Raw genomic sequence first — 25160 nt, forward strand, 5'->3', positions numbered from 1 at the left:
TTAGTATCTCCCTCCCCCCTCCAGGATTACTTTGTATTTACTTATATGCTCATAGAGCTACAGTGAGAATGGGATTCAGAAGCCAAGTCCCACAATCTCATTTTACAAATGAGGAAACTGAGGCTTATGGTGTACACGTTGTTCCACCCAGTGCAAGGTAATCACCTTCAGAGAAGAGATTCCTGTTTTTCTCTCGGAATCCCCAGTATTTTGTACAATGCCTGTCCCACAGTAATAAAAAGTTTAATAAATGCTTACTACATGAATAGTTGACAGAGACAGCAATAGAGTTTGGCAAGGTAGCCACCTGACATTTGATGGGGTCAACAATAGTGCATGTAGAAAAAGTGAGGCTAAAAAGTGTCTGTCTTCAACATCAGGAATTTCTGTCCCAAAGGGCACATCAGCATTTATTTGGTGACATGCCAAGTCATGGGTTCATAGGATTTATGACCTCAAAGACCCTAGAAATCATCTAAAACTAACCTCTCTAGCTTTACAGGAGAACAAATTGGAGCCAAAAGAGGAAAAACACCTTGACGAAAGCTCCCCAGCATGGCTTCAAAGGCTACCTATTAGTGTCACTAACCCTCCAGACTCTAGATTTTCTAATTCCTAAAATGAAGGGAATGTAGTTCCATGATCTGCCCAGCCTCTGCCTATGACCCCAAGGCCCAGAGGTCCCAGTGAATGGTCACAATTTTCCAATGCAGGGACTGCCATTTTTAAACCTCTCCAGAATCTCTCTTCAGAAGCATGTTTTTAAGTGTGTAAAATGAAATACATAGCATGACCAATAAAACTGAAATCAAAAATGTAATTTTTCCTCATCTGAATTAATGTGGTCCCTGAAATCCATCCAATCTAGACCCTTTGGAGGTCTGTGGGCCCCAGGTTAAGACCCTTCCTTAATTCTGGCTTCCATCTCCACTGTGTTTGCAGCTCTTTCTTCCGGACAGCATTGGCTTTGCCTTTTCTTTGTATCCCCATCATTTAGGCCTGTGCCAGATATGTTGCTGTTATTTGGTCATTTTTTAATCATGTCCACCTCTTTGTGATATCATTTGGGGTTTTCTTGGCAAGGATATTAGAATATTTTGCCACGTCCTTCTCCAGCTCATTTTACAGATGAGGAAACTGAGGCAAACAAGGTTAAGAGACTTGTAAGTATCTGAGGCTGGATTTGAACTCAGGTCTTCCTGACTCCAGTCCCAGCACGCTATCCACTGCACCACCTCTGCCTCTACAGTTTAATAAACTCTTATTGATTGACCAATTGAAAATTTACCTGGAGTGTATGTGCCTGTCCTGGCTGGCAGGCAAAGACTTGAACACATGACTCAAGGATCTTGAGAAAGTTCCCCTTCTCTGTACAAGCGGTTTTCCTCCCCCAATTCCTTCCAACAGGAGCTCCAGCCAACTCTAGCTAACTTTGATCCCTTCACCTCCACAAGCACAAAACATAACTTAAGTTTATAACAAATACTGTTTGAGCTTTTTAATATATATATATTACAAACGTCTGAGACCAGTCACACATTTCATTGTGTAGAGTATATTTACAAAAAAATATATATTACAATATTTTTTCCTTAGTTAACAGTTGACCTGAACATCAGCAAGCTGTCGCTACCAAATGTTTAAAAGGAATGCAAAAACCTCTTGTTCCACATAAGTTAAGAATTTCGAGATCAGCCGGGGGTCCATAATCTTAATGCATCCAGAAAGCAAACATGGCGGCGGGAAACCCAAATGTTGCAGGTCAGGAAAGAGCCTCTCTCTCTTTGCCGAGTACGTAAAGGTAATGGTGCTGGGAGCTATGGACACGGATGGGTTATCCCATACATGATACAAAGCTAATAGACTTCTATCATTTCAAAATGTACATTACATCCACAGGAGATCCTTTTTCTTTTATTAGTAGTAGTATTATATAGGCGTCGGTCACACAATATCTACATGATGGGGATGAGAACAAAACAAGTCACAGGACCATGGCTCACATTCCGGTTTCAAAGAGGACAAGCACAGACTGGACCAAAACATTGTTTCTGAATGGGTTAATAAATAACATCCACTTGGTTATGGTTACCCCAAATGCTTTATGTTTGTATAGAAGGGAAGGTGGGAATAACATCATGTGCAGGTTTCACATCATCAGTCAATGGTAGTAAATAAATATGGACCCTATACACCAGAAAGGGGAGGGGGGAAGGAACCCAATAATGAAGAGGAAGAGGAGGAAGAGTGGGGCTTTACCAAATAGGATGGATTCTGACATGCTGCTTTTTCAGTATTTTCAGTGCTGTAAGGAAATTGAAATGGGTAAAGAAATGATTGTCTTTAAAAACACCAACTTGAGAAATGTTTCCATGATATTTGAGGTGGAATTTCCCCTAAAGAATGAGCCCAGAAATCTTCTTGTCTGTCTGCTGGACCTACTTTGTCAATGAAGTAAAGAAAGAGGAGGTGAGATTGGGTTGACCCAGGACATTTCTGAGGAAACCAACTGTTCTTAATGCCATGCTGAACTCCAGCCTAGAGGAGGGTGAGGCAGTTTCCGTTTGGTGATCTTCCATAGAGAAGCATATGCATTTTCCTGTTTGGGGCCTCATAAGGAGCTATGGAGGGGGAAGGGTCTAGACTTTCTCCAGGTGAATAATAAGCAAGGAAGCACTGGTGAATCATTTAACTTGGTCTGGAAGTAAACTCGAAGTTTTCTAAGTACTGACCCTTCCCATTCTTTCCCAAATCCTTAGGAACCTATAGAAGCCAGAGTTTCTTCAGAATGCAAATTCTGATAAGTGGGAGAGAAGACCAACTCCTTTAGAACCCACTTCTAGGCAAGCACAACATTTATGACCATGAAAAGTGATTAGAATAAAAATCCTGGGGCAATATACCCCACCCCCAGTTAAAAAAAATGTTCCTCTCCATCTGGCATAAAATTAATCAATGGTAGGTTTTTCAAAAGATAATTAACCATAACTTAAACAAAAGGAATGGAGCTGAGGACTCTAAGCTTCTTTGTAGGAATAGGGACCTTTGAGATGCTCCGTTTGTTTTAATTTACCCAACCAAATCAAGTGATAATCGGTGTCTATTGTAATGGAGTTAAATCTCTTCCTAAGTTTCACATTAACTTTCAAGTAGGCCACAAAAGGCTTATGGGCTTATAACTGTACAGAATGATGCTCTAGGCAGAAGTAGCTATCCATGGTGTTTGATTCTGCTCAAGTTTGTCTGACTAGGTGACATGGAAGACATCTTTTTGACACAATCTAAAAGCCAACCTCTTAAAAAAAAATCTTCCATCAGAGTGAATTCCTTACCCAATTTTTTGCTCCTTTTCCCCTAAAGCGTAAAAATCGTATCCCTTCTTGGGCAAGGACATGAAGGTCACATCTGGTCCAATGCTCATCATCTCCCCTCGCTAACCCCTCCCACTCCCCCCACACACATTAAAACTCTCTGTTCTATATGTACGGCCTCATTTTTCATATGACTGTGAAGTATGGTCATTGGATCTTAAATGTCAACTCACATGCCTAGAACATTCTGGAAGGTTTAAGGTGATAACACCTAGAATCCTAGACTCCTGTTTCTTTATTCATCAGGGAAGCGATGGGCAGAGAATTTAACTGTTTGCTGTTGGGGATGTCTCATTTGGGTTCATCTGTGAAAATCTCCATTGGGACAAGAGAAAGAAGCATTAGCCTAGGTCTGCAGTGGAGACAGAGGAAAGAGCAGGTTAATACAAGGGCTTTTGGCCTTGATTCTCAAATTCTGACCAGGCGTCATTGAGCTCCATGAAGATCATCTTGGCATATTGTTCATACGGCTGCCCGGTAGCCTGGAAGGAAAAAAGAGAAGTGGACAATGGCTAACAGACCATGGATCACAAGTCAGTGTCTGCGAGCTTCTAATGAAGGAAGTGCCAAATCTCCTCGTGAAACCTTTGCTTTTTGGATGGGCAGGTAGGTACCTTAGTGGGTGGGTACAGTGCTAGACTTAGAAGTCAGGAAGATATGGGTTCAAACCCTGCTTCACACAATAGCTGTGTGACACCAAGAAAATTATATAACCTCTCTCAGTCTCAGTTTCCTCATTTGTAAAATAGGGATAATAAAAGCATCTCTCACAGGCTTGTTATAGGAATCAGATGAAGTGCTTTGTAAACCTTATGTGGGAGGGGGCAGGAAAAAAGTGAAATTTATGTGATAATTTTATTAAATATTTAAAGGGAATAGCAAGTTGTACATAAAAGATTTGCAGTTTCATGCGCAATCATCTTTTTTATTATACTATGTTATGGAAATGCTTGTTTTATTCCATCAATTAAAAATAAAAACTTTATAAAGGTCATTATAGTTCTTACCTTATTATTGACATAATTATCACTAATAATAATATTATTAATTTCTACCTCTAAACTTGTAACCCCTCAGAAGAATTCCCAACTATGGAGAATAATAGAAAGGCCAATGATAAGTTTGGAGCCGTAACTATCATTCTTCATCCTCAGGGCAATTCAGCTCAATTCAAGTATATATTAAGCCAGAAACTATGTTAGGCACTGGAGGTTCAAAGAGAGATACACTCTTCTTGAGAACGATACAAGCAACATAAAAGTCTCCCTTCAGTTTGTTGGGGTTTGTGTGAGGAGAATGGAATCACGGGACATCCTAAGTGGATTCCTGGAGAGGCTGCAAGATTAGGGTGGGGTGCTGGGGAAGCCAAGGAGCAGGGGGAAGGGGGGAGGAGAAGCATCTATCTTGGGAGCAGCCACCAGGGAGAGGAAGATGCTATGTGATACTCCCTATTTTTTCTGAATTTGCTTCCTATCTGTGATTTCTTCATGGTAGGGATCTCCCAGTGAGGAAATGCTCTCTACCAATGCAAACTTAGAGTTGCCTAGAACATTGAGAGACGGAGTGATTTGCTCAGGGTTACAAAGACAATAAATATCAGAGGCAGAACTTAGAACCAAGTTTTCCTGACTCCAAGACTCTCAATCTATCTTGTCATACTGCTTCGGCAACATGTTATTGTAACTAATTATCCTTACTAACTAGGCACTATATGCAATAATTGGTATGCTACCATAGGCTGGAAATGTTATCGATACCCCTTGAAATTTTGGTGAACTGGGCCAAAACCCTGGTCTTCCCCTTTCTCCCCATTCCAGCCACGAAGAAAGCAAACTGGATTTCCTGATAGAAAACTCTAACCGTTGCCCCAGCCCTGACCCTTTGGCTTCTTTTTCTTTTGTATCACCAGTGTATCATTGGCACATAATACACACTTAATAAATGCTCTCCGATTGGCGGATTAATTAATAAAGAACCAACCACCCACCAAGAAAAGATTCATGGCACCTTCCCTCTTCCTAATCTCTGATTTCTTCAAATTCCCACATTCCCTTTTCTAAGGAACATTCTCAATTTTTCATTCTGGTGAAAGACATGATTATTAAATAACTATTTCTTGACCTTTTAGACGTCGCAATGGGCTGATGATAAGACAAGATTCAGAGCCTGGTTTTCCTGACTCTAAGGCTCTCCATGCATCGTGTCAAACTGCTTCTGGTAGCTTCTTATTATAATGAATTACCCTTACTAACTTGGTGCTACAAGCAGTGGTTGGCTGTCAGACTTCTAGCCTGAAGGCATATAGGGAGGCAGTGGATGGCATGCTGGACTTGGAGGAGTCTTGAATTCAAATCCTGCCTCAGACTGGTCATGTGACCCTGAACCAATCCCTTCATTTTTCAGGCTCAGTGTACCTTATCTGAAAAATAATCTGTAAATGACAGCTCCTATCTCATAGGGTAGCTATAGGGATCAAATGGAATACCAGATAGAAAGTGTTCTATGAAGGCTAGCAGCTGCCATTAGCACTGTTATCATTGGCATTACTTTTTCATCTGTTTGGGTTCAGAAAATGAAGTTGCTTCATGTTAGTCTATCTGCTGGGGACAAGTTACTAGAAGAGTCACAATGCGATGAAATTGGAATACATTCTTTCCAAGCTCTGCTCCCTGGGGCTCACACGAACCCTGTCACCATCCTGTTCAAACCAGACGGCTCTCAGGACATCAGCGTGGCCCATCCCACTCTGTTATTCTTGCTACAGTCGAGTGGTTCATGGGGTTTCTTTTCTGCTAACGAACAGAGGAAGATCCTGTGACCCATGTTGTTTAACCTTTCAGGCTTCAGGCAACTCTCTGAGACTAGAAGATGTAGACTTCCATTTCCAGAGCGAGCTTTATCACCCAGAAGACCTGGGGCATCAGCAAAACCCTGGGTCAATCCATATCCCTATCCCCGAACAAGGCAGCTGTCAACACACACGTGGATAACTCAATTAGAAGCCAACGTGTGCAAGCCCCTTGAGAACAGGCGCTATTTTGTTTTCGCTCTTGTTTTTGCCCAGAGCCCAACACAGTGGCTTGCATACAGTAGGTGTCAGATAAACATTTGTTGACTTGATGAAAATTATTTTAAAATATATGAATTTGACCCTATTGATTCACTGTAGTTTAAGGAAGTCAATCAACTGACCAACAAGCACTGATTAAACACCTACCATGAGCTAAATGTTGTGCTAGATGCCAGGGCGGGGGTGGGGGGGCCCTCAAGGAGCTACATTCTACTGGAAAAGACAACACATATACAAACAGATATATACAAAATATATGCAAGGTACTAGGTGCTAGGGGAAGGAAGGAAGATGGAGGGAACATGAATTTATTAAGTACCTACTGTGTGTCAAGCATTGTGCTAAACACCTTTCAATTATTATCTCACAGATAAGATCACAGATACTTTCCTCCTTGGCCTTGTCTTCCTTTCTTCCATACCAGAGATCACACTACGGAACATTTAACCCCTTCAGCTTTGGAGCTCCTTCCCTGGGGCACATGCTATCTCAACTGACAAGCACCTTACATGGACCTCTATATTCCTGTTGGCACACTGCCCTATATCTACTATATTATAAGCTCCACAGGGACAGGAACTGTTTTATTTTTGTATTTTTACTTCCAAGGCTTGACACATAGTAGGCATTTAAGTGTTTTCTGATGTCTTTATTCATTCTGTCATTCATACATTCATTCTTTTATTCATCAAAATTTGCAAGCCAGAGTGTCAGGCACTGGGGATCCAGAGATAATGAGAAAGCCTGTGACTCATGATGGCAAAAATGCAGGAGGGTACAAAGCAAGCTACAAAGTGGGCACATTCCCAGAAGAACATGGGTGCTGTGTATCCAGCTTCCTCCAGTTGTACTCACCTTGTCTGGATGCACCACGAGCACGGCCCTCCTGTAGACTTTCTTCACCTGCTCAGGAGTGACCAGGTCGGCCATGCCCACGGGCTTCCATTTGGTCTCCCCAGCCCATAGCACCGTGTGCATGGTGGACAGCAGTGCCCTGATGTTCCTTTCCTTGCCTTCTATCCATTCCAGGATCTGTGGATGAAGACACAGAAATCAGCGTCCAACCTTTCAATGACCAGGGTCACTCGACTACATGGGAGGTGGCGAAGTGTCAGAATATGGATAGAGTGTGGTTAAGCATCAAGGACACTGTGGTAAGACTGCTTGTGAACTTGGTACATCTGTGAGGGAAAGCATGAGGGGAAAGACAATACTGGACTTGATACCAGGAAAACTTATGTCTAAACCCCACTTCTGCCACTTACAGTAGGCAAGTCACCGAATCACTCAGACCCTCGATTTTCCCATCTTTAAAATGGGAATCATATGACCTGGACAAGAACTGCTCAGGATAGACAAGCTTGGATGGGTTGCAATGTACATCATTGGAATGAACTTCCTAAATGTGTCATGGATCTAATTGAATACTGAGGCCACATTTCAGAAGTCTTTGAGACCCAAATGAGAAGCTATGACAATGTTAGTTGGTGTTATACAGTGCAAAGCATTTTTTCAAGTTCTATCTCATCTGAGCCTCATGTAGATAGACCAATGTACTTGAAGTCCAGAAAACCTTAGTTCCAATCCCATCTTGGACATTTACTAGGTGTGTGAGCCCAGGGAAGTCGTGTCTCTTGAAGTCTCAGTTTCCCCTTCTGTAGAATGAGGGGACTAGATTCAGTGGCCTCACAAGGACTTTTGCAAGTCAGCTTCTAGGAACCTAAATCTATGATCACAGACCCCTGTGAAGAACCCTATAAAATAAAATGCAATTGGAAATGGAAGTTGGAGCCAGATGGGTGGTGACTTGATATACCAGCCTGAGGAGTTTGTATTTCATTCCAGAAGCAATAAGGACATATAAATAAAAAAGCAAGAAAATTCCAGCCCTCGAGCAGCTTGTATTCTAATAGGGAAAATAACACATATGATGGAATAGGTTGACTTTTATAGAATGTACTATAGGAATTAATGTGCCTATTTTTCAGATATGGAAACTGAGGTTCAGAGAGTTAGATGACTTCCTAGTGTTGACTCTGCACCTTAGCAAGGAAAGGAGCAGGATTCACACAAATAGCTTCCATCGTCCACACATCCAGATGCTGCACTGAGGGTTTGTTCTACATATGCAAATCGATCTCTAAACTCTGAAAGTATCATATAAATGCTAATCGCTATCAGTAATTAAAAAGAGCCATTCTCAACATGTGGGCACCGTATGAAATATAGGCTAAATTTGGATCTTTTTTACATAAAGAAAAGTTTCCACTACAGAAATTCAATGTTTAATAAAGGCTAGTGGGGAGAATGGTTCTGCTCAGAGAGACAGTAAGTAAAAAGACATGTCACAAGATGGCAGCCAAGGCATGAAATCAACTGAGGATCATAGTCCTGGGGGCTTGAATGGGCCTTGGAAGCTTTGAAATAAAACTTCTTCATCTCACAGCTGAAGAGCCCGAGGCCTGGAGAGGTCAAGTAACGTGCCCAAGACCATATGGGCAGGAAATATAAGAGGTGGGATTTGAACCTAGGTCCTCTGAGTCCAGAACTAGTCTTATTTTCACTATATTGCACTGCTACAATAAACAGAAGTTACGGAATCTCAGACCAAGAAGAATGTCAATGGCCACGAGTACAATCAATACCCCATTCCAGTATCTGACAGGTGGCCACCCAACTTTTATCTCAAAGATTTTGGTGGGAGGGAACACATTAAACTCACCATGGAGCTCATTCCACTCTGGGAACAAAGACCCACATTCTTAATACTGACACTCTACCAATGCTGCTGTATTACTATGAGGCAGGGAGCACAACAGTTTCTGAGAAATTACAAATGGTATGTAATTCTTAGACAGCAATGGAGAGGCTTGTGATGGCTGGGAGCTGATGACAATACCGTACAAAGAAGGACCCATAAGGAACTGGAAAAAGGGATGAAGAGAAATGGATGCCTGAGAAAAGAAGGTGGACTGGCCAGATGGTGAGTGTGATGATGTAATGGACCAGCAGCTTGAGTTATCCACCAGCTTGATCACATCAAGGACTAGAAAGGTAGGTCCCTAGAACATCTGGATGGATTCCCCAGTGGAAGACTTATGGGAGGAGGGGAGAATGAGTGAGAATTCCATTGGATGGGCTGTGTGCTCAATCCATGAGGGGACTCTCCAAAGACATCCATCAGAGGATCTGAGCATTTCTATATGATCATAGTTGTCGCCTCTGGATCCAGCAGACCAAGGCAAGTACCTCTTCGGTGAGAAGATACCAGAGCTTGCAAGGGTGAAATTCCACAGCAGAGGAGAAATAAGTGGCTGTTTGCCTTCCTATAATCACTATTTGTATGATAACAAAATCATTTTCTGAAGCCTACTTTGCAGTCTTGTTCTCTTAAGTGACCTGGAGGCACAAGATGTCTGTCATTCATTCACAGTGTCACCCTTGCAAATCATTTAATCTTCTAAAGCCTTCAATTTCTCCCTCTGTCAAGAGAAGATTATACTCCTTGTATGTTTGATAACTGATCTAAGAGTCTGTAATCAAAGGGTAATATTCCAAGGGCAGAATTAGCCTTTTCCAGAGCAATTTTCCTCTCTGAAACTCAAAATTGAGCTGTCACCTCTCACCACGCCTTATGCAGGAGAAAACTGAAAGTGAGAATCAGAGGCTTATAGCTAAAGAATATTGAAATCTAGCCACAGGTAAATCTGTGGGATGTTTGTTTAGAATCATGAGCCAAATGGATTAGAATTAGTTCAAAGACGGAAATGCACGCACACACATGTACGTTGTATGTATGTATGTATGTACACATACACACTCAGTTGGGTTTGAGAAACAGATCTTAACCAACAGGGAAATAAAAGGGAAAGGGGATAAAAGAAAGGGGACAGATGATAAAAGGGAGGGCAGATAAGAGGCAGTAGTCAGAAGCAAAGCTGACTTTTGGGGAGGGACAGGATAAAAAGAGGAAAAGGGTAAACAGAAGAAAATAGGATGGAGGGAACTGTGAATGTGAACAGGATGAGCTCACCCATAAAATAGAAGAAGATAGCAGAATGGATTAGAAACCAGAATCCCAACAAAGTGTTGATTACAAGAGACACTCTTGAAACACAAAGACACACAGGGTTAAATATGGAGATGGAACAGAATCTGTTATGTGTCAGCTGAACTAAAAAAAAGTCAGGATTAGCAGTCATGATTTTAGACAAAGCAAAAGCAAAAAGTGACCTAATTAAAAGAGATAATCAGGGAAACTACATTTTCATAAAAGGTACCACAGAAAATTAAGTGATATCAGAATTTTTTACAGCAAATTTCTCTGATAAAGGCCTCTTTCCTCAAATATATAGGGAACTGAGTGAAATTTATAGAAATGAGTCATTCCCCAATTGATAATTTGTCCATGGATTTGGATTGAATGTGGATTGGATTGAATTGTGCAGGATCATGGTACCACTGGATACTCCACGGATTTGGAGTTGAATGAGTCCACAGGGGCATCTAGGTGGTACAGTGGGTAGAGTGCCAGGACTGGAGTCAGGAAGACTCATTTTTCTGAGTTCAAATCTGGCCTTAGACACTTACTAGTTGTGTGACCTTAGGCAAGTCACTTCACCCTGTTTGCCTCAGTTTCCTCATCTGTAAAATGAGCTGGAGAAGGAAACCACTCCAGTATCTTTGTCAAGAAAACCTTAAATGGTGTCGTGAAGAGTTAGACACAACTGAACAACAAATGAACAGTGATAAAAGTCTACCACACACTTATGTTACTTAATCTGAATTACAGCCTCATTGCAATACAGCAATCCTCCTCCTCCATAATTGGTTCTCTGTCACACTTACTATAGTAGCTATGCAAAACTTTCTTTTTTTCTCCTGAAGCCTCCAACAGCTCAATCTGCCCAAAGCTTCAGAGCTGAACACCATACCTATACTTTAGTCAAGAGAATTGAGGCCACTCACCACAAGCTGAGCCTGTGTTCATCTCAAATTCCCCTGCCATCATCCCTCACTGTGTCCTCCATCATTCCCACATCTGATGGAGAGGCAGTCCTCCTGGCCATCGACAACCCTTGACCCTATTCCCTCCCATCTTTTCCAGCAGATTGCACCCATTTTCATCTCTTGTCTCACTCCAGTCTTCAAACTCTCTCCTTATGGGTTCCTTCCTGGATGCCTACATACTCATCCCCCCATTCAAAAAAAAGCCCTCCCTAGGTCCTAACATCTCCATTAGCCAGAGCTCTCTTTATCTCCTCCTCTTATCAGCTACACTCAGTGTCTGCACTTCCTCATCTCGATCTCTTCTAAATCCTCTGTAATCTGGCTTTTGGATCCTCAACTCAAACTGTTGATCCCTTAACTGTCACATCTAATGGCCTTCTCTTGGTACTCATCTGCCTTGATGACTCTGCAATCTTTAACACTATTAACCACCCTCTCCTTCTGCATTGCCTCTTCTCTCTGGGTTTTTGTGACACTGATTTCTTCTGGCTCTCCTCCTCCTTGGTTCTTGTTGAATCATGGCTTTCAAGCAGAGTGGGTAACTTTTGATCAGGAACGTTATAGAAAGGACTCTCATTCAGGCCCAATTTGAACTAGAGTGCCTTTGGTGTCCTGCCTGATGCTGAGATTCTGTGACTGATTGGAGCATCTTACTTCTCCATCAACAAGTCGTAAGCAGCAAGGCGGTGTCAGACAGTGGTGTCAAATTCAAATAGAAACTGATTCCTGCTAGCTGCATATTGACTTAGAAAATCACAAAATAACATTATCTATGTTGTATTATATGTTTATTTCTTTTGGTAAACATTTTCCAATTATGTTTTAATGTGGTTTTGTGCCATTGGAGAATGTGACACCTCTGGAGTCAAGTCTAGAGTTCCAAACATGCAGTCAGGAAGACCTGAGTTCAAATTCTGCTGCAGACACTTACTAGTTGGGTGACCTTCGGTGAGTGACTTAACTCTCTCAGCCTCAGTTTCCTCATCTGTAAAATGAGGATAATAACAGCACCCTTCACACTTCACCGGGTTGTTGTGAGGACCAAATGAAATAACAGAGGCAAACCACTTCATAAAATCTAAGGCACTAGACTGTATAAACATTAGCTAATAGTAATGGTGGTGGCGGCAGCAATGGGAATACTGGCAATCATAGGAATAGTGGTAACATGTCCTCTAGTCCTGTCCCATGAAGCAACAGAGACTGAAACTCAGGCCCTTCCTTCTCCAAATCCTGTTACCTTTTCACTAAATCACATGAGCAACTTTAGGCAGGACAGACACGTGGCCAAGAGGACCCGACCATCGATTCCTTCTAGCTCCTTTCTCACCTTCAGTTTCTCCGGGTCCATTTCTTTTGCCATTTCTTCCTTTCTCATTTCAGCTATTGTTCTGGGCCCCTTTTTATCTTTGTGAGCGTTGAAGCCTTGACCAGACAGCAGGTCTTCAAAATCAGCTGCTTTGGATTTCCCCTCTATAAAGTAAGAAAGTAATCATTAAATTATTTTGATACCCTCGCCCCCGCACACGCTAATAAACACACATCCGTTCACACAGGATATATTTTTAATTAGACTTTTAGACACATATTGTATAAAACACAAAATGACAACCCCTAGCTCCACCAAGATGAGGTCACCGTTGTTTCTTCATTTTAGGTCTCAAATCATGTTGCTAGCAAAGAACTGAGATCATCTAGTCCAATGCTCACACTTTACAGATCAATAAGGAGAGGAGAGGAGAGGAGAGCAAGGAGAAGGGGAGGGAAAGAAGGGGCAAGAAGAATAGAGAAACCAACAGAGAGAGAGGGGGAGAGGAGTAAAGGGAGAAAGGGGGAGGGAGAGAAAGGATGAGAAAAGGGAGAAAAGAGGGAGAAAAATGGAAATGGGGAGAGAATGGGGAGAGATGAAGAGAGAGACAGAAACAGAAGGAGAAAGGAGAAAGAAGCTGAGCTTCCCATCACTTTTCAACAATGGTTGTTCCAAATTCTCTCTTCTTTCCTACAGCCCCACTCCCTTCTTGCCTTTACCTTATCCTTAAAAGGACAGCACTTTTTACTTCACTACTAAGTATCAATAAATCTAGGCCATTCCCTGTGCTTTCTCTTCATCTCTCTCTCACTCATCAAAATCCTCTTCATCATGCCAGTTCTCATGATTTTGACCTTTTGACTCTCATCTCTGAAGAAGAGTTGACCCTTCACCTTAAGGACAACCCTTCTGCCTGTGCCCTTGATGCCACCCTGTATCTCCTCTGGGGACTTATGACTGTCTTTCTCTCTGAAATTATTTCCAATTGATCCTATATGGCCTTTTTTCACATTGTTTACATTTTTTCTCCCTTAGTAGACTGTGAGCTCCTTCAGAGCAGAGGATTTTTTTTAGCCTTTCCTTGTACCCACCCCCTACCACCACTTAGTCTAATATCCTGCACATAGTAGGTATTTAATAAATAAGTATTGACTTGACTTCCCCCCTTTGCTCATCTTCTCTCTCTGCATCTTCAATCTCACTTTATATGCTGGCTTCTCTACTGCCTACAAACATGCCCAGGTCTCCTCCCATTATTAAAAATCCTTCACTTGAACTTCTCTCTCCTTCAAGCTAATGTCTACATCTCTTCTCTCCCTATATAAAGCCAAACTCCAAGAGAAGGTCCTCTGCATTCATTGCCTCTTCTTCCATATTGCCTATTCACTTCTCATCATGAATGCTTGAAAATCCTCTATTTCATCAAAGATCTTTTTTTTTACTTGTCTGGGGAAATTATTCTTGGTTAGAAGCATACGACTTTCTGTCTTCTAAATATCATATTCCAAGTTCTTCAGTCCTCTAGAGTGGTGGCTACTAAATCTTTTCTGTTCCTGACTATGGCTCCTTGGCATTCTTTCTTTTGAGCTTTTTGTAGTATTTTTTCTTTGACCTAAGAGTTCTGGATTTTGTCTACAGTATTCCTGAGTGTTTTCATTTTGGGGTTTCTTTCTGGAGGTGAATAGTACATTATTTGAACTTCTACTTTTATTCTCTGGTCCTAACAGATCTAGGCAGTTTTCTGATTCCTTGAAATCTGAGGTCTGGGCTCTAGTTTCCAAGCAATCCAATTATTGCTACATTGACTCTCCTCAGCTTTCCAGGCCAATTGTTTTGACTGTGAGATACCTCACATTTTTCTCCTATTTTTTCACTTTTAAAATTTTGTTTTAATTTTTTTGATATCTCACGGAGTCATGAGCTTCTCTTTGGTCAATTCTAATTTTGGTGAGTTTTTTTTAACTACTTGTTCTTTCAAGGTATTTTCTTTTCATGTCTTTCTTCCATAGCTCTCACTTGGTTTTTAAAAATCATTTTTAGCCCTCTTATTAAAACTCTTACTTAACTCTATCAACAATTCTGGTTGGACTTGTATGCAAGCTACATTTTTCTTTTAGGCTTTTCTTACAGAGATTTGTTAGTCATTCTCTTCTTCTGGCTTTCTGTCTCGAGTTTCCCTGTCATCATAATAGTTTTTTATGGTGGCATTAATTTGGGTTTTTTGTTTGTTTTTTTGTTTTGTTTTGTTTGTGAATTCTTCTAGCCTACTTCTTGATTTTGGACATTATGTTAACATTGGGCTCTGGCCACTAAAGAAACAACATCTGGCCCAAGTACCTTTCTTCTTGTGTTTTTCTGCTGCTTTCACAGCTTTCACGGGTTGAAGACTTGCAGGCTTTCAGTGGTCCCAAAGTGATGTGATCCTGGTGAAGTCAGTTCACTGTCCTCCTGGTCTGAGTTTTGCAAGTTCTTGACCCAGATTTGAGGTTTACAAAGTGCTTTCCATGTATTATCTCATTTGTGCATCCCACTAACCCTGTGAGGTAGGTACTGCTGGTATTGACACCCTTATTTTATAGATCTGAATTCTGTTCTTGTTGACTCTGAATTCAGCGTGTATGTAGCTACTTTGATATGCCTTCCTTTTACACGTCATTGGGTATCACCTGAGTTCCTTGACTGGGCTATCTTAGAACAACTGCTGCTGGTCCATTTTATATGCTTTCAACTGCCTATTCTATCATTTTAAGAAGCCTTCCAAAGGCACTTAAGAGACCTCAATATTTGGGGATTAAAATGGCCAAAAGAAAGCACATACCTATGCTTGTAATTCAGAAACAAACCAGGATCAGTACAGCTATTTTGAAATTCCCAGCCTTCTCACTTCTCCCTCTTCCCAATGGAATAATTAAGTTGCCCTTAGAAGCTCAGAAACTAAATGAATTCTCTTCTTGCTTTTTCTCCCAATTTCTCATCCTCAATATTCTTTCTCCTTTCTCTCTCCTTCCCCCTTTCTTCCCCCATCCAACTCCCATATACATTCATTTTGAACACCAGAACACAAGATATGCACTCTTACATCAAATTCTAATAAAATAATTTTACCCAAATTAGAAGGTCCTTTTCCACGGTCATTCTGACCACTTGGCATTGATGAGAAGCTTACGTTGTAGTTCGGTCTGTTCTGGGGAGAGGCATGGGGCATGCTGGGCTGTGTCTTGGATTGGGTTTGCTGCCATGAGTAGCCAGACCCCTGTTGCCATCCCCCACCCATTGGCTGAGGAGATGGCTTCTGTGGTGAGCTAAGAGGGGGGAATCCTCCACCTAACCCAGTTGGCGTGGTGGGTTTGCTGGCAAATGAAGAACTACCTGCAACAAAAGGAAAATGCACACATTTTTGGCCATATCTTAGCTATTTTTTTTTTTGCAACTCACATATTCATAGGCATTATGTCACAATTTCAGTGGAAGTTACCTTGGTTAGAGGAGGGTTCAAAGGAAAAAAAAATAGGAAATCTGTTCATGTATCCTACTTAAACTCCTGTTATCATAGCTAATCATAGGATTATAGATTAAAAGGGAATTTAGAATCTGTCTAGTCTAGCCCCTCATTTTATACATGAGGAATGAAACCAAAAGAGATAATGACTTCCTCAAGTGAGCCAGGGAGCGTGTGGTAGAGTGGGGTTTAACCCTGATCTCTGTCTCCAAGTCCACGATACAACATTGCTTCTTTTCAATGAACACTAATGAAAGCTACTTGTGTCCATGAAGCAATGAAACCTTTTAAATGTGTGAATTACATGCTTATGCATAAAAATATTGATGTGAAGATTGTCCTTGGCAGTCATGTTTTTCATATAATTCTATCAATTAGCAGAGTGCCCTTACTGATTCCCAAGTGGCTAAAACTTATCCTCCTGATCTCACATTTATTTTATGTAGCTTCTCTACATTCTTGTGTGTGTGTGTGTGTGTGTGTGTGTGTGTTGTTTCTTTTCATAGAATATAAGCCCTTGACGGCAGGGACTGTCTTTGGTTTCCATCTTTGCATTTCTAGTCCAGTGCCTGGCACAGACTTGAAACTTAATAAGGTCTTGTTCATCAAAAACAGAGCCATCAATTCCCAATCAATGGAGAACTAACTGTAGACTCAGCAGGTGTATACAGCAAGGAGTATTAACTGTGGATTCAGGAGGTGTATACAGCAAGGAGTATTAACTGTAGACTCGGGAAGTGTATACAACAAGGAGTACTAACTGTAGACTCGGGAAGTGTATACAGCAAGGACTCAAAGGCAGCCACCATTCACAGTCATCTAACCCAATCCCTACTTTCTAAAATGAACAAATTGAGATGTGAAAGGAGGAAACATACAAGTAGTTTGTTAGTGGCAGAGGTAGGATTTGAACACAGATCTCTTGACTCCTAGTTTAACACTCTGTTTACAGTTACCCTCCCCTCGCCCCAATCACATAAGGCCCCATTTATCCCAACAAATCACTGGTGAGGCATCCTCTAAAGAAGTCAGCCTTGTTTGTAAACAAAACAAATTGCCAGCCTACAAACATTTATTAGCCTGCTCTCTCTCAAGAAGGAATCAAGGTAGCACTTTTCCTAAATAAACTAGTACTTCCCAGTGGCAAGTGACTAGAGGTTATTTGTGACATCACTTTTGCCTTGTAATTGCTCTTGACAAGCCTCAGGCATTGTGCCTTGGAAATGCACACATTTCCGGTCTTACATAATACCAGCTCATCCTAAGACAGATGCATAATGGAAGACTTTCATCCATAAAAAGTTATTATTTTGACCTTAACCTGCTAAATTTGCACCAAGTGTGCCAAGGTCAGCAAACGGGTCCAGAGACTGTGGTTTGTTCTGATGTGTTGGAGTACTGTGCATTGAGCCTGTGGGGCTGGTGGCAGCGGACTTGCTTCCCATTCCAAAACCACCTAAAGAGGAAAGTAGAGACATCAGACCATAACCATGCCAACATTTGTGGTTTGCAATCTCAAGCCCCATTACTCTCTGAGTGCCTCTGTCCCCAAGAATAGTTATTCCCCATATGGCCTTGTAGGAGAGTCAAAAATAAGACTCAGTGACCTTGTATGAGGTCACCGAACAAATTCTTTGAACAATTTTCCCAAGTGAATTGTTAAATTGCCTTTCTGTCTTTCTGGCATGGCAAAGAAAGATGGAAGGAATGCACTGTCATGTTTCTCCCAAAGTTCTCTCCGCTCTAAACATGCCTACTTCCTTCAGTAAGCTGTCATATGGCTGAATCTCTAGTGCCTGCCCCATGCTACCTGCCATGATCCAATTTGTCAATGTCCTTCCAAACATACAGTAGCCAGAAGTGAATACAATAATTGTGTCTCCTAAAGGTGGAATATAGGAGAGCTATGACAACCCTGGTCATGGACATTATGCCACCCTTTCTTCAGCCTAAAGTTAGAGATCTGTTTTCTTAATTTCAAATTCAAATTGTTGATGCACATAGCACTTAAGGAACTCAAAAACAACCATTTTATCCCATGGACTATTGTCTATCCACATCTCTCGCATCAATGCTTGTGCAGCTGGTTTTTGGAACCCAAATGCAAGACTTCACACATGGCTCTACTACATATCACGTAATTGGATTCATCTGAATATTCTAGCCTGTTGAGAATTTCCTGGATCAATCCTGACTGTCATGCATTATGTTAGCTACTGATCCCAGGTTGGTATGCTTTAAAGAAAATCCAGCTCTATCTATCAGGGCCCATTTTGATATACACATTCTCTATCTTTTGGACACCATCTCAAAAAATTAAAAAAAAACAACAGGGAAACTGAACACTAAATCTGGGAATGATTACCTGGTTTACTGGGCCAGTCCCAACCTCCTGAAACATCTGGCTGGATGGAAACAGTGGGTGTGCTGGAAGCTGCCAAATAAAAGAACACAACAGATCATCACTTTCTTATCTGAAATTTTTAAAAGACAGTTCAAGGATTGAAAAATTACCAATTCACTCCTCACGGTTTTGCCTTAAGAAATGGGCCACGTCCATGAGCAAGTGAGACTTCAGGTGCTCCTTTAGCCTCAAGCATGATAGAAGCGGGCACTTGTATGCCCCGCTCGGGTGCCAAGCCTGATCCTTTGAAATAGCCATACCCAGCAGAGTAAGGAAAGGAGGGTCAAAAGAACCAACTCTAAGGCCTAAAACTATCTAAATTAAGACAACTTAAAATGGGAGCAAAAGTCAAGTCAAAACCCATCAAGAATAGTGGAACTGACTTACTAAAGTTAAAGCCAAAAGAGCTTCTGTGAATATGGAACAACTACTATAATGGAAGACTTGCCCACGCTACTCAAGTGAGTTCATGTATGTAAGGGGACTTCGAGTCAATGTATATAAGGTACACATTAATGGACTTGGAGCGTTCTAGAACTCAGCAGCTGTCATTGCTACTACTGCTATCGCTGGTTTTATGGTGTTCAGTGTAAATGTGTTAGGGATTACATTTTAGGGAGGAGTTTAGTGATGATGACGATGATGATGATGATGACATGGGGACTGCATTTTATGGAAGATTTTAATGATGATAATGATGATAACGTAACATGGGGATTACATTTTATAGAGGATTTCAGTGATAAAAATAACAATAGGATTTTGTTCTATGGAGGGTTTTAGTGACAATAGTGATGATAGTAAAAAATAGTAACAGCGATAACACCCTTTCATATCATAGCACTCGAGCATTTGACACAGATCATCTCCTCCGATCCTTCCAGCAAGCCTGTGACGTGTAAGTGCTATGATTGTCCTCGTTTTACAGAGGATGAAACTGAAGCAGAGAGGGACTAAGTGATTTGCCCAGGGTCATATAGCCAGTAATAATAATAATGATGACGATGATGATGATGACCGTTAGCACTAACAGGGCACTTGGAGCTTTGCCAAGGGCTTCACGTGGGACTTCATTTGATCCTCACCACAACCTTGGGAGGTCAGAGCTATCATTCTTCCCATTTTGCAGACAAGGAGCCTGAGGTCCAGAGGGGTTAAATGCTTTGCCCACAGTCACAAAGGCCATAAGTTTGTGAGGTCAGATTTTACCCCAGCTCTTCCTGAGTCCACATTCAGTCCTCCGTGCACTTTCGGTGTGCATGTGTTGAAACACAATTTAATCAGAATTTAACGAGAAATAATCTTATCCATTTCAACTTGGAGCAGAACATTCCAACAACGGGCCCTCCCCCAGTTCCACTTGCAGAGCTGACAAGCAATGCCCCAGCTGTGCTGAAGCAGCCCTACCCACCCATGTGGGGCACTGGGGTCTTTGAAATATTCTCATTTGAAAGAAGATGTTTTAAGGAGAATCTTTTCTAACTCAGCTCTAGGTTGAGACCTCACTTCACCGAGGCCCAGACTCCTTCCTCACTAACAACCTTATTTTTATCTTGAATTTACTCTGGAGATACTTGTAGATAGATAGATTGTCTCCACCAGAAGCGTCCCTCCTTAACAAGAAGCAGGGCTTCATTGTTTGCTTCTGGATCTTTAGCTCCTGGCACATAGAAAGTGTTTAATAAATGTCTGAGTAGTTAATTGAGAAGTAAGAACATATAAAGCTAATCCTTGAAAATCCAAGTGACCTTAAAGACTTTTTCCACCTCTACCTCACAAAGATCCTCGTATTTTAATAAAACATGACCATATTGCTTATTTCACTCCATCATGTCCAAAACATTAGCAAGCATTTATTAAGCACCTACTATGTTCCTGGTACTGTATTAGGCACTGAAGATAACAAGACAAAAGTGTCCTCAAGGAGCTTATATGCTAGCCAGAGGAGATGACATATGCAGACATAGATATATACCAAATAAATACAATGTGATGGGGAGGAATGGAGGGAGTGGTACTAGTTAGTGCTCCTGAAACTTCATTCATCAATAGATGGCACCATAGTGCACAGAGCACCGGGCCTGGAGTCAAAGAAGACTCATCTTTCTGAGTTCAAATCCAGCCTCCGACACTTACTAGCTGGGTGACCCTGGGCAAGTCACTTAACGTTGTTTGCCTCAGTTTCCTCATCTGTAAAATGAGCTAGAGAAGGAAATGGCAAACCAATCTGGTATCTTTGCCAAAAAAAAAACCCAAATGGGGTCACAAAGAGTCAGACATGACTGAACAACCAAGCAATTACATGTAGAAGCTTCTTCATCTTTCTTACAGGGGCAGCAGAAATCGCATTAATTAGCAATGGCTCACATTTTTACGTTTGAAGGTTTGCAAACTGCTTTGCATAAATGGCCTCATTTGAGTCTTGTGAGACAGACACCAAAGATGATGAGAAATTGAGGCTCAGAAGTGAATTGACTCATTTCAATCCACATTCCTGATGCATAACTGCCGACTTATCTTTCTGATTGTGCCTTCCCTAGTCCACAGGCTCATAAATCTAGAGCTGGAAACGATCTTAGAGGACACTGAGTCTAATTCCCTTTATTTTCTAGATGAGGAAACTGAGGAACAGAAAGATTAAATACCTTGCTCTGAGTCATAGAAACAGTGAATATCCAAGGTGGGATTTGAACCCAAGTCCTCCTGCACTCAAGTTTCACGCCCTATCCACTATAGCATCTTACACCATCTCTGGTGTGCTAATCATCGTTGGTAATATACTGCAAGCTACTACCTGTCACCATGTATCTCTCAACTTATAAATAAAGAAATTACAAAGCTGTCACACAACATTTAAAGACTGTGATGGCCTGAAGTGGTCAGAAGCCTGGCCTGGGCACCCACAGCATCAATAATTCCCATCAGAAGTTTTTCTAAGAAATGAAAAATAACAAACAAAGCACTTAGCAAACTGGAAATGCCACAGAAAGGCTCAACCTGGAGGGCTTTGCCTCCACTAATGGTTACATGGAAGGAGATCTGCTAACTCTTAGGTGCTCTGGTCATTGAGGCCTGAACCTACATTTTGGAAAAGAAAGCATCACCAGCACAATTATCTCAGGAAAGAAATAACCTCGTGTAGGGAAGGGAAGGGAAAGAGAGCAGGCTTGAAGTCGGGACACTTGGGCAAAAACCTCCTCTGCCGACTCTGCCCTTATAACCTCAACCAACTCACTTAAACAATGAGATATTTGGACTAGATGCCCCCAAGGTTACCTCCACCCAGTACCACCATTCTACTTAGCCGGGTGGAAGTAGGTGCAGTGGATGGAAGAGCAGTAGCAGAGGGAATCTGTGAACAACTAAAGCTGTCCAGAAGGGGAACAGCCAGCCTGCTTCCACAGTAATGGCCCCACTGCCTCCTGGATGTCTTCAAGGGAAGGCTGGCTAACCACTTATCAAGAAAGGTAGGGTCTTGGAAGGCAAGGTCTGTCTCGCTTGTAATTCCAGAGCTTAGCACAGTGCCTTGGCCATACAGCAAGTGCTTAAAAACAAGTGCTTGTTGACTGACCATTCACTGACAAGATGCATTCTATTTTCCATTCTGCAACAGTCTTTTTCTAGTATTCTACATTCTGACATTCTATGCTCTATGTTCTAACATGCTAGGTCTCAAGATTCCTCCCAGCTCCAACATTCTAGGTCCTAACATGCTAGGTCTCAAGATTCCTCCCAGCTCCAACATTCTAGGTCCTAACATGCTAGGTCTCAAGGTTCCTTCCAGCTTTAGAATTCTTTATTCTATGGTCACTTCTATCTCAAAATCTTACCATCCTAAAGAATTTAAGCCAGGTATAAATTTAACTACACACTTGCCTTCCCTCCACTTGCTAAAACTCTATGATTGAAAGAAAATGGAGAGGAAAAACTATCTTTTCCATCTCAGTGATTTTCTCTGCAGAAAGGATTGTGTTATTTTCCCAACCAAGCATGGCTGACTATTTTTATAGAGCTTGTCAAGCCTTTCAGAGTCATTGGGTCACCAAGCTTGACAATGTAAAATGCAAGGTGGTGTCATCACTGCTTCTAAGTGGCAGTTTACAGATGTTGAAAATGTCATGCGGGGATGAAATCAATTCCAGACATGGCTGGATGGTGCTTGCTTAATCAGCAGAAGAATCTGAGCACCAACTTGCAGCACTCACTCTTATCTTCTCCCTCAACTCAGAAAAGGCCAATTTCAAACATATAAATTGATCCCTGTGAATAGAGTTTCAAGAGGGTCCTTTTATTAAATTCTGAAAACCTCAATTGGCCTTTAGATCTTAAATTAAGACTAAGGAAACAGGTTAGCTGCTGATGAGAAAGCAGGGCTAACTGGGCTATAGCATACTTGCTGTATGCAAAGTTAGATTCAGATTTCAGTAGAGTCTGCCAGTTGAGATGGAGATGAGGAGATGGAGAGAGAAGAGATTGAATATTATAATTGAAAATAATGACTCACATTGTTATAGGCTTACTTGATAGAATCATGGCTCAGAGTTCATTTCATTTAACCTTTATCTCAACAAGATTTGCCTTTATAGCATCCCTGCTCCACTTGAAGACCTCCATTACCAAGGGGCCCCTGTCTCCAGACCACATCACCAGCTATTCTCTGATAGCCCTGAGTGTTGGGAGATGGTTTTGAAAACATGTCTACAAATCTGCCTCTCTGGAACCTGTTCCCATTGGTCTTCAGTTTGTCCTCCAGAGTTTGGCAGAACAAATCTAATCCTACTTCCTTGAAATAGCCCTTCAGACATTTGAAGACAATTCTCCTGTCACGTCCGCATCTTCTCTTCTCCAGGCTAAATATCCCCTACTGTTTCACCCAATCTTCTGATGATCTGAATTCAAGTCTTCACATCGAGCTCATCACTCACCTGAGTGATGAGCTTTTGTCAATGTCCTCCCAGAAAGGAAGACACGATTCCAGAGGGAGGCTGGCTAGGGCAGAGGACTGGATCTCCCTCATTCTAAACCAGAAGTCTATAGCCTAAGGTCAAAGATTTTTTAAGTATATATATGTATGTATATATATAATGAAATCAATATAATTGGTTTCATTTGCAATCCTCTCTGATTTATTCTATTCAGTTAAAGTCATTATTATTAGATGGAGTCTTTAGGTTTCTACAAACTGCCAAAGGCATCCACAATACAAAAAAAGCTCATGAATCCCTCCTCTTGACATTGCACTTTGATTGCAGGGCCGCTAGATGGTGCCGTGGATAGAGTACTATGCCTTGAATCAGGGAGTTGTTTCAGTCATCCTTCGTCTTGTCCAACTTTCCTTGACCCCATGTGGGCTCTTCTTGGCAGGGATGCTGGAGTGATTTGCCATCTCCTTCTCCAGCTACTTTGGCAGATGAGGAAACTGAGTCAAACAGGGTGAAGTGACTTGCCCAGGGTCACACAGCTAGTAAGCATCTGAGACCACATTTGAACTCAGGAAGACGAGTCGTCCTGACTCCTGACTCCGCAATCCAACTCGCTGTGTGATCCTGGGAAAGTCATTGATCTTTTGTCTTCCTCAGTTTCCTCATTTGTAAAGCAGAGTCTGTGATAGCACCTCTAGATAATAATTACAAAACACAGTGCCTGGCACATGCCAAGTGCTATATAAGTGCTGGTTATTATTATTATAATTCATTTTCCCCAAATACGCCTTTCTCTTCTAAATCCCTGCCCTTGAAATGAGCAGCAGGGATAGAAACACCACCAGGTGCTGCAAACTCTCAGCTAGTTTTTTGTTCAGGACTTTTTAACCCACACAAAGCCCTTTAAAATAACCAAAATTTTTGTTGCAAAACAAGCTTGCAGAGTCAGGCATGCTAACATTATTACCCCATTTTAAAGACAAGGAAACTGAGGTTCTGAGATATTAACTGACTTGCCTAGGATTACAAATAGTGACCCAGTTCCAAAGGCTCTATATAAGTGAATGAATAATAATAGGCACAAATGTAGTCAATGCCACCTCTGTGGGAATGATTCTTTTCTACCAAACACGCCAGTATTCCACATTTGACTATTAATTTTATTTTTTCCCAAATGCTGAGCAAAAATTCTCCTCAGTTCTCAGAGGAGTTCCACTGGAAAAAGTAGGAGAGAGAGAGAGACATGTTTTTCTCATTCTCTGGCTTATACGAGATTTGGCAGAAAAGGGAGGGGGAATGCAAAAATAACATCTGGATGGTTTGGTTTGCCCTGAGTCAGATGTAACACTAGTTAGCATCTGGGTTCAAACCCAATTCCACCAAGTTGATCTTCAGCAACTCAGCCTATTTCAGCCTAATGTTGTTGTCTTCATCCTTTTCAGTACCTTCCAAATAGTAGATACTTTATAAATGTTTATTAAATTGAATTGAATGAATGGGGATTCAACCTCTGACCTTGGCCTGGTAATTTAGCACCATGATCAGTGCCATGTTCTAGCCTCTTGAGATCATGGT

At 41.5% G+C, this 25160-nt stretch overlaps 1 protein-coding gene across 1 annotated transcript in view; it reads right to left on the reverse strand.

Moving 5' to 3' along the window:
* Positions 1 to 1535: 1535 nt before the first annotated feature.
* The window catches only part of DNAJC6 (DnaJ heat shock protein family (Hsp40) member C6), a 121026-nt gene continuing 97401 nt past the window's right edge, over positions 1536 to 25160 (reverse strand). Inside the window, exons 14-19 of the mRNA XM_036757517.1 lie at positions 18625 to 18693; positions 17581 to 17715; positions 15866 to 16129; positions 12782 to 12924; positions 7297 to 7473; positions 1536 to 3853 (exon numbers count right to left, since the gene is read on the reverse strand). Of these exons, the coding sequence (XP_036613412.1) occupies positions 3752 to 3853; positions 7297 to 7473; positions 12782 to 12924; positions 15866 to 16129; positions 17581 to 17715; positions 18625 to 18693 (890 nt within the window). The 3' untranslated portion in view covers positions 1536 to 3751. The remainder of the gene's footprint in view (positions 3854 to 7296; positions 7474 to 12781; positions 12925 to 15865; positions 16130 to 17580; positions 17716 to 18624; positions 18694 to 25160) is intronic.

The sequence above is a fragment of the Trichosurus vulpecula genome, chromosome 4, assembly GCF_011100635.1.
Source record: "Trichosurus vulpecula isolate mTriVul1 chromosome 4, mTriVul1.pri, whole genome shotgun sequence".
In the NCBI taxonomy this organism is placed as follows: Eukaryota; Metazoa; Chordata; class Mammalia; order Diprotodontia; family Phalangeridae; genus Trichosurus; species Trichosurus vulpecula.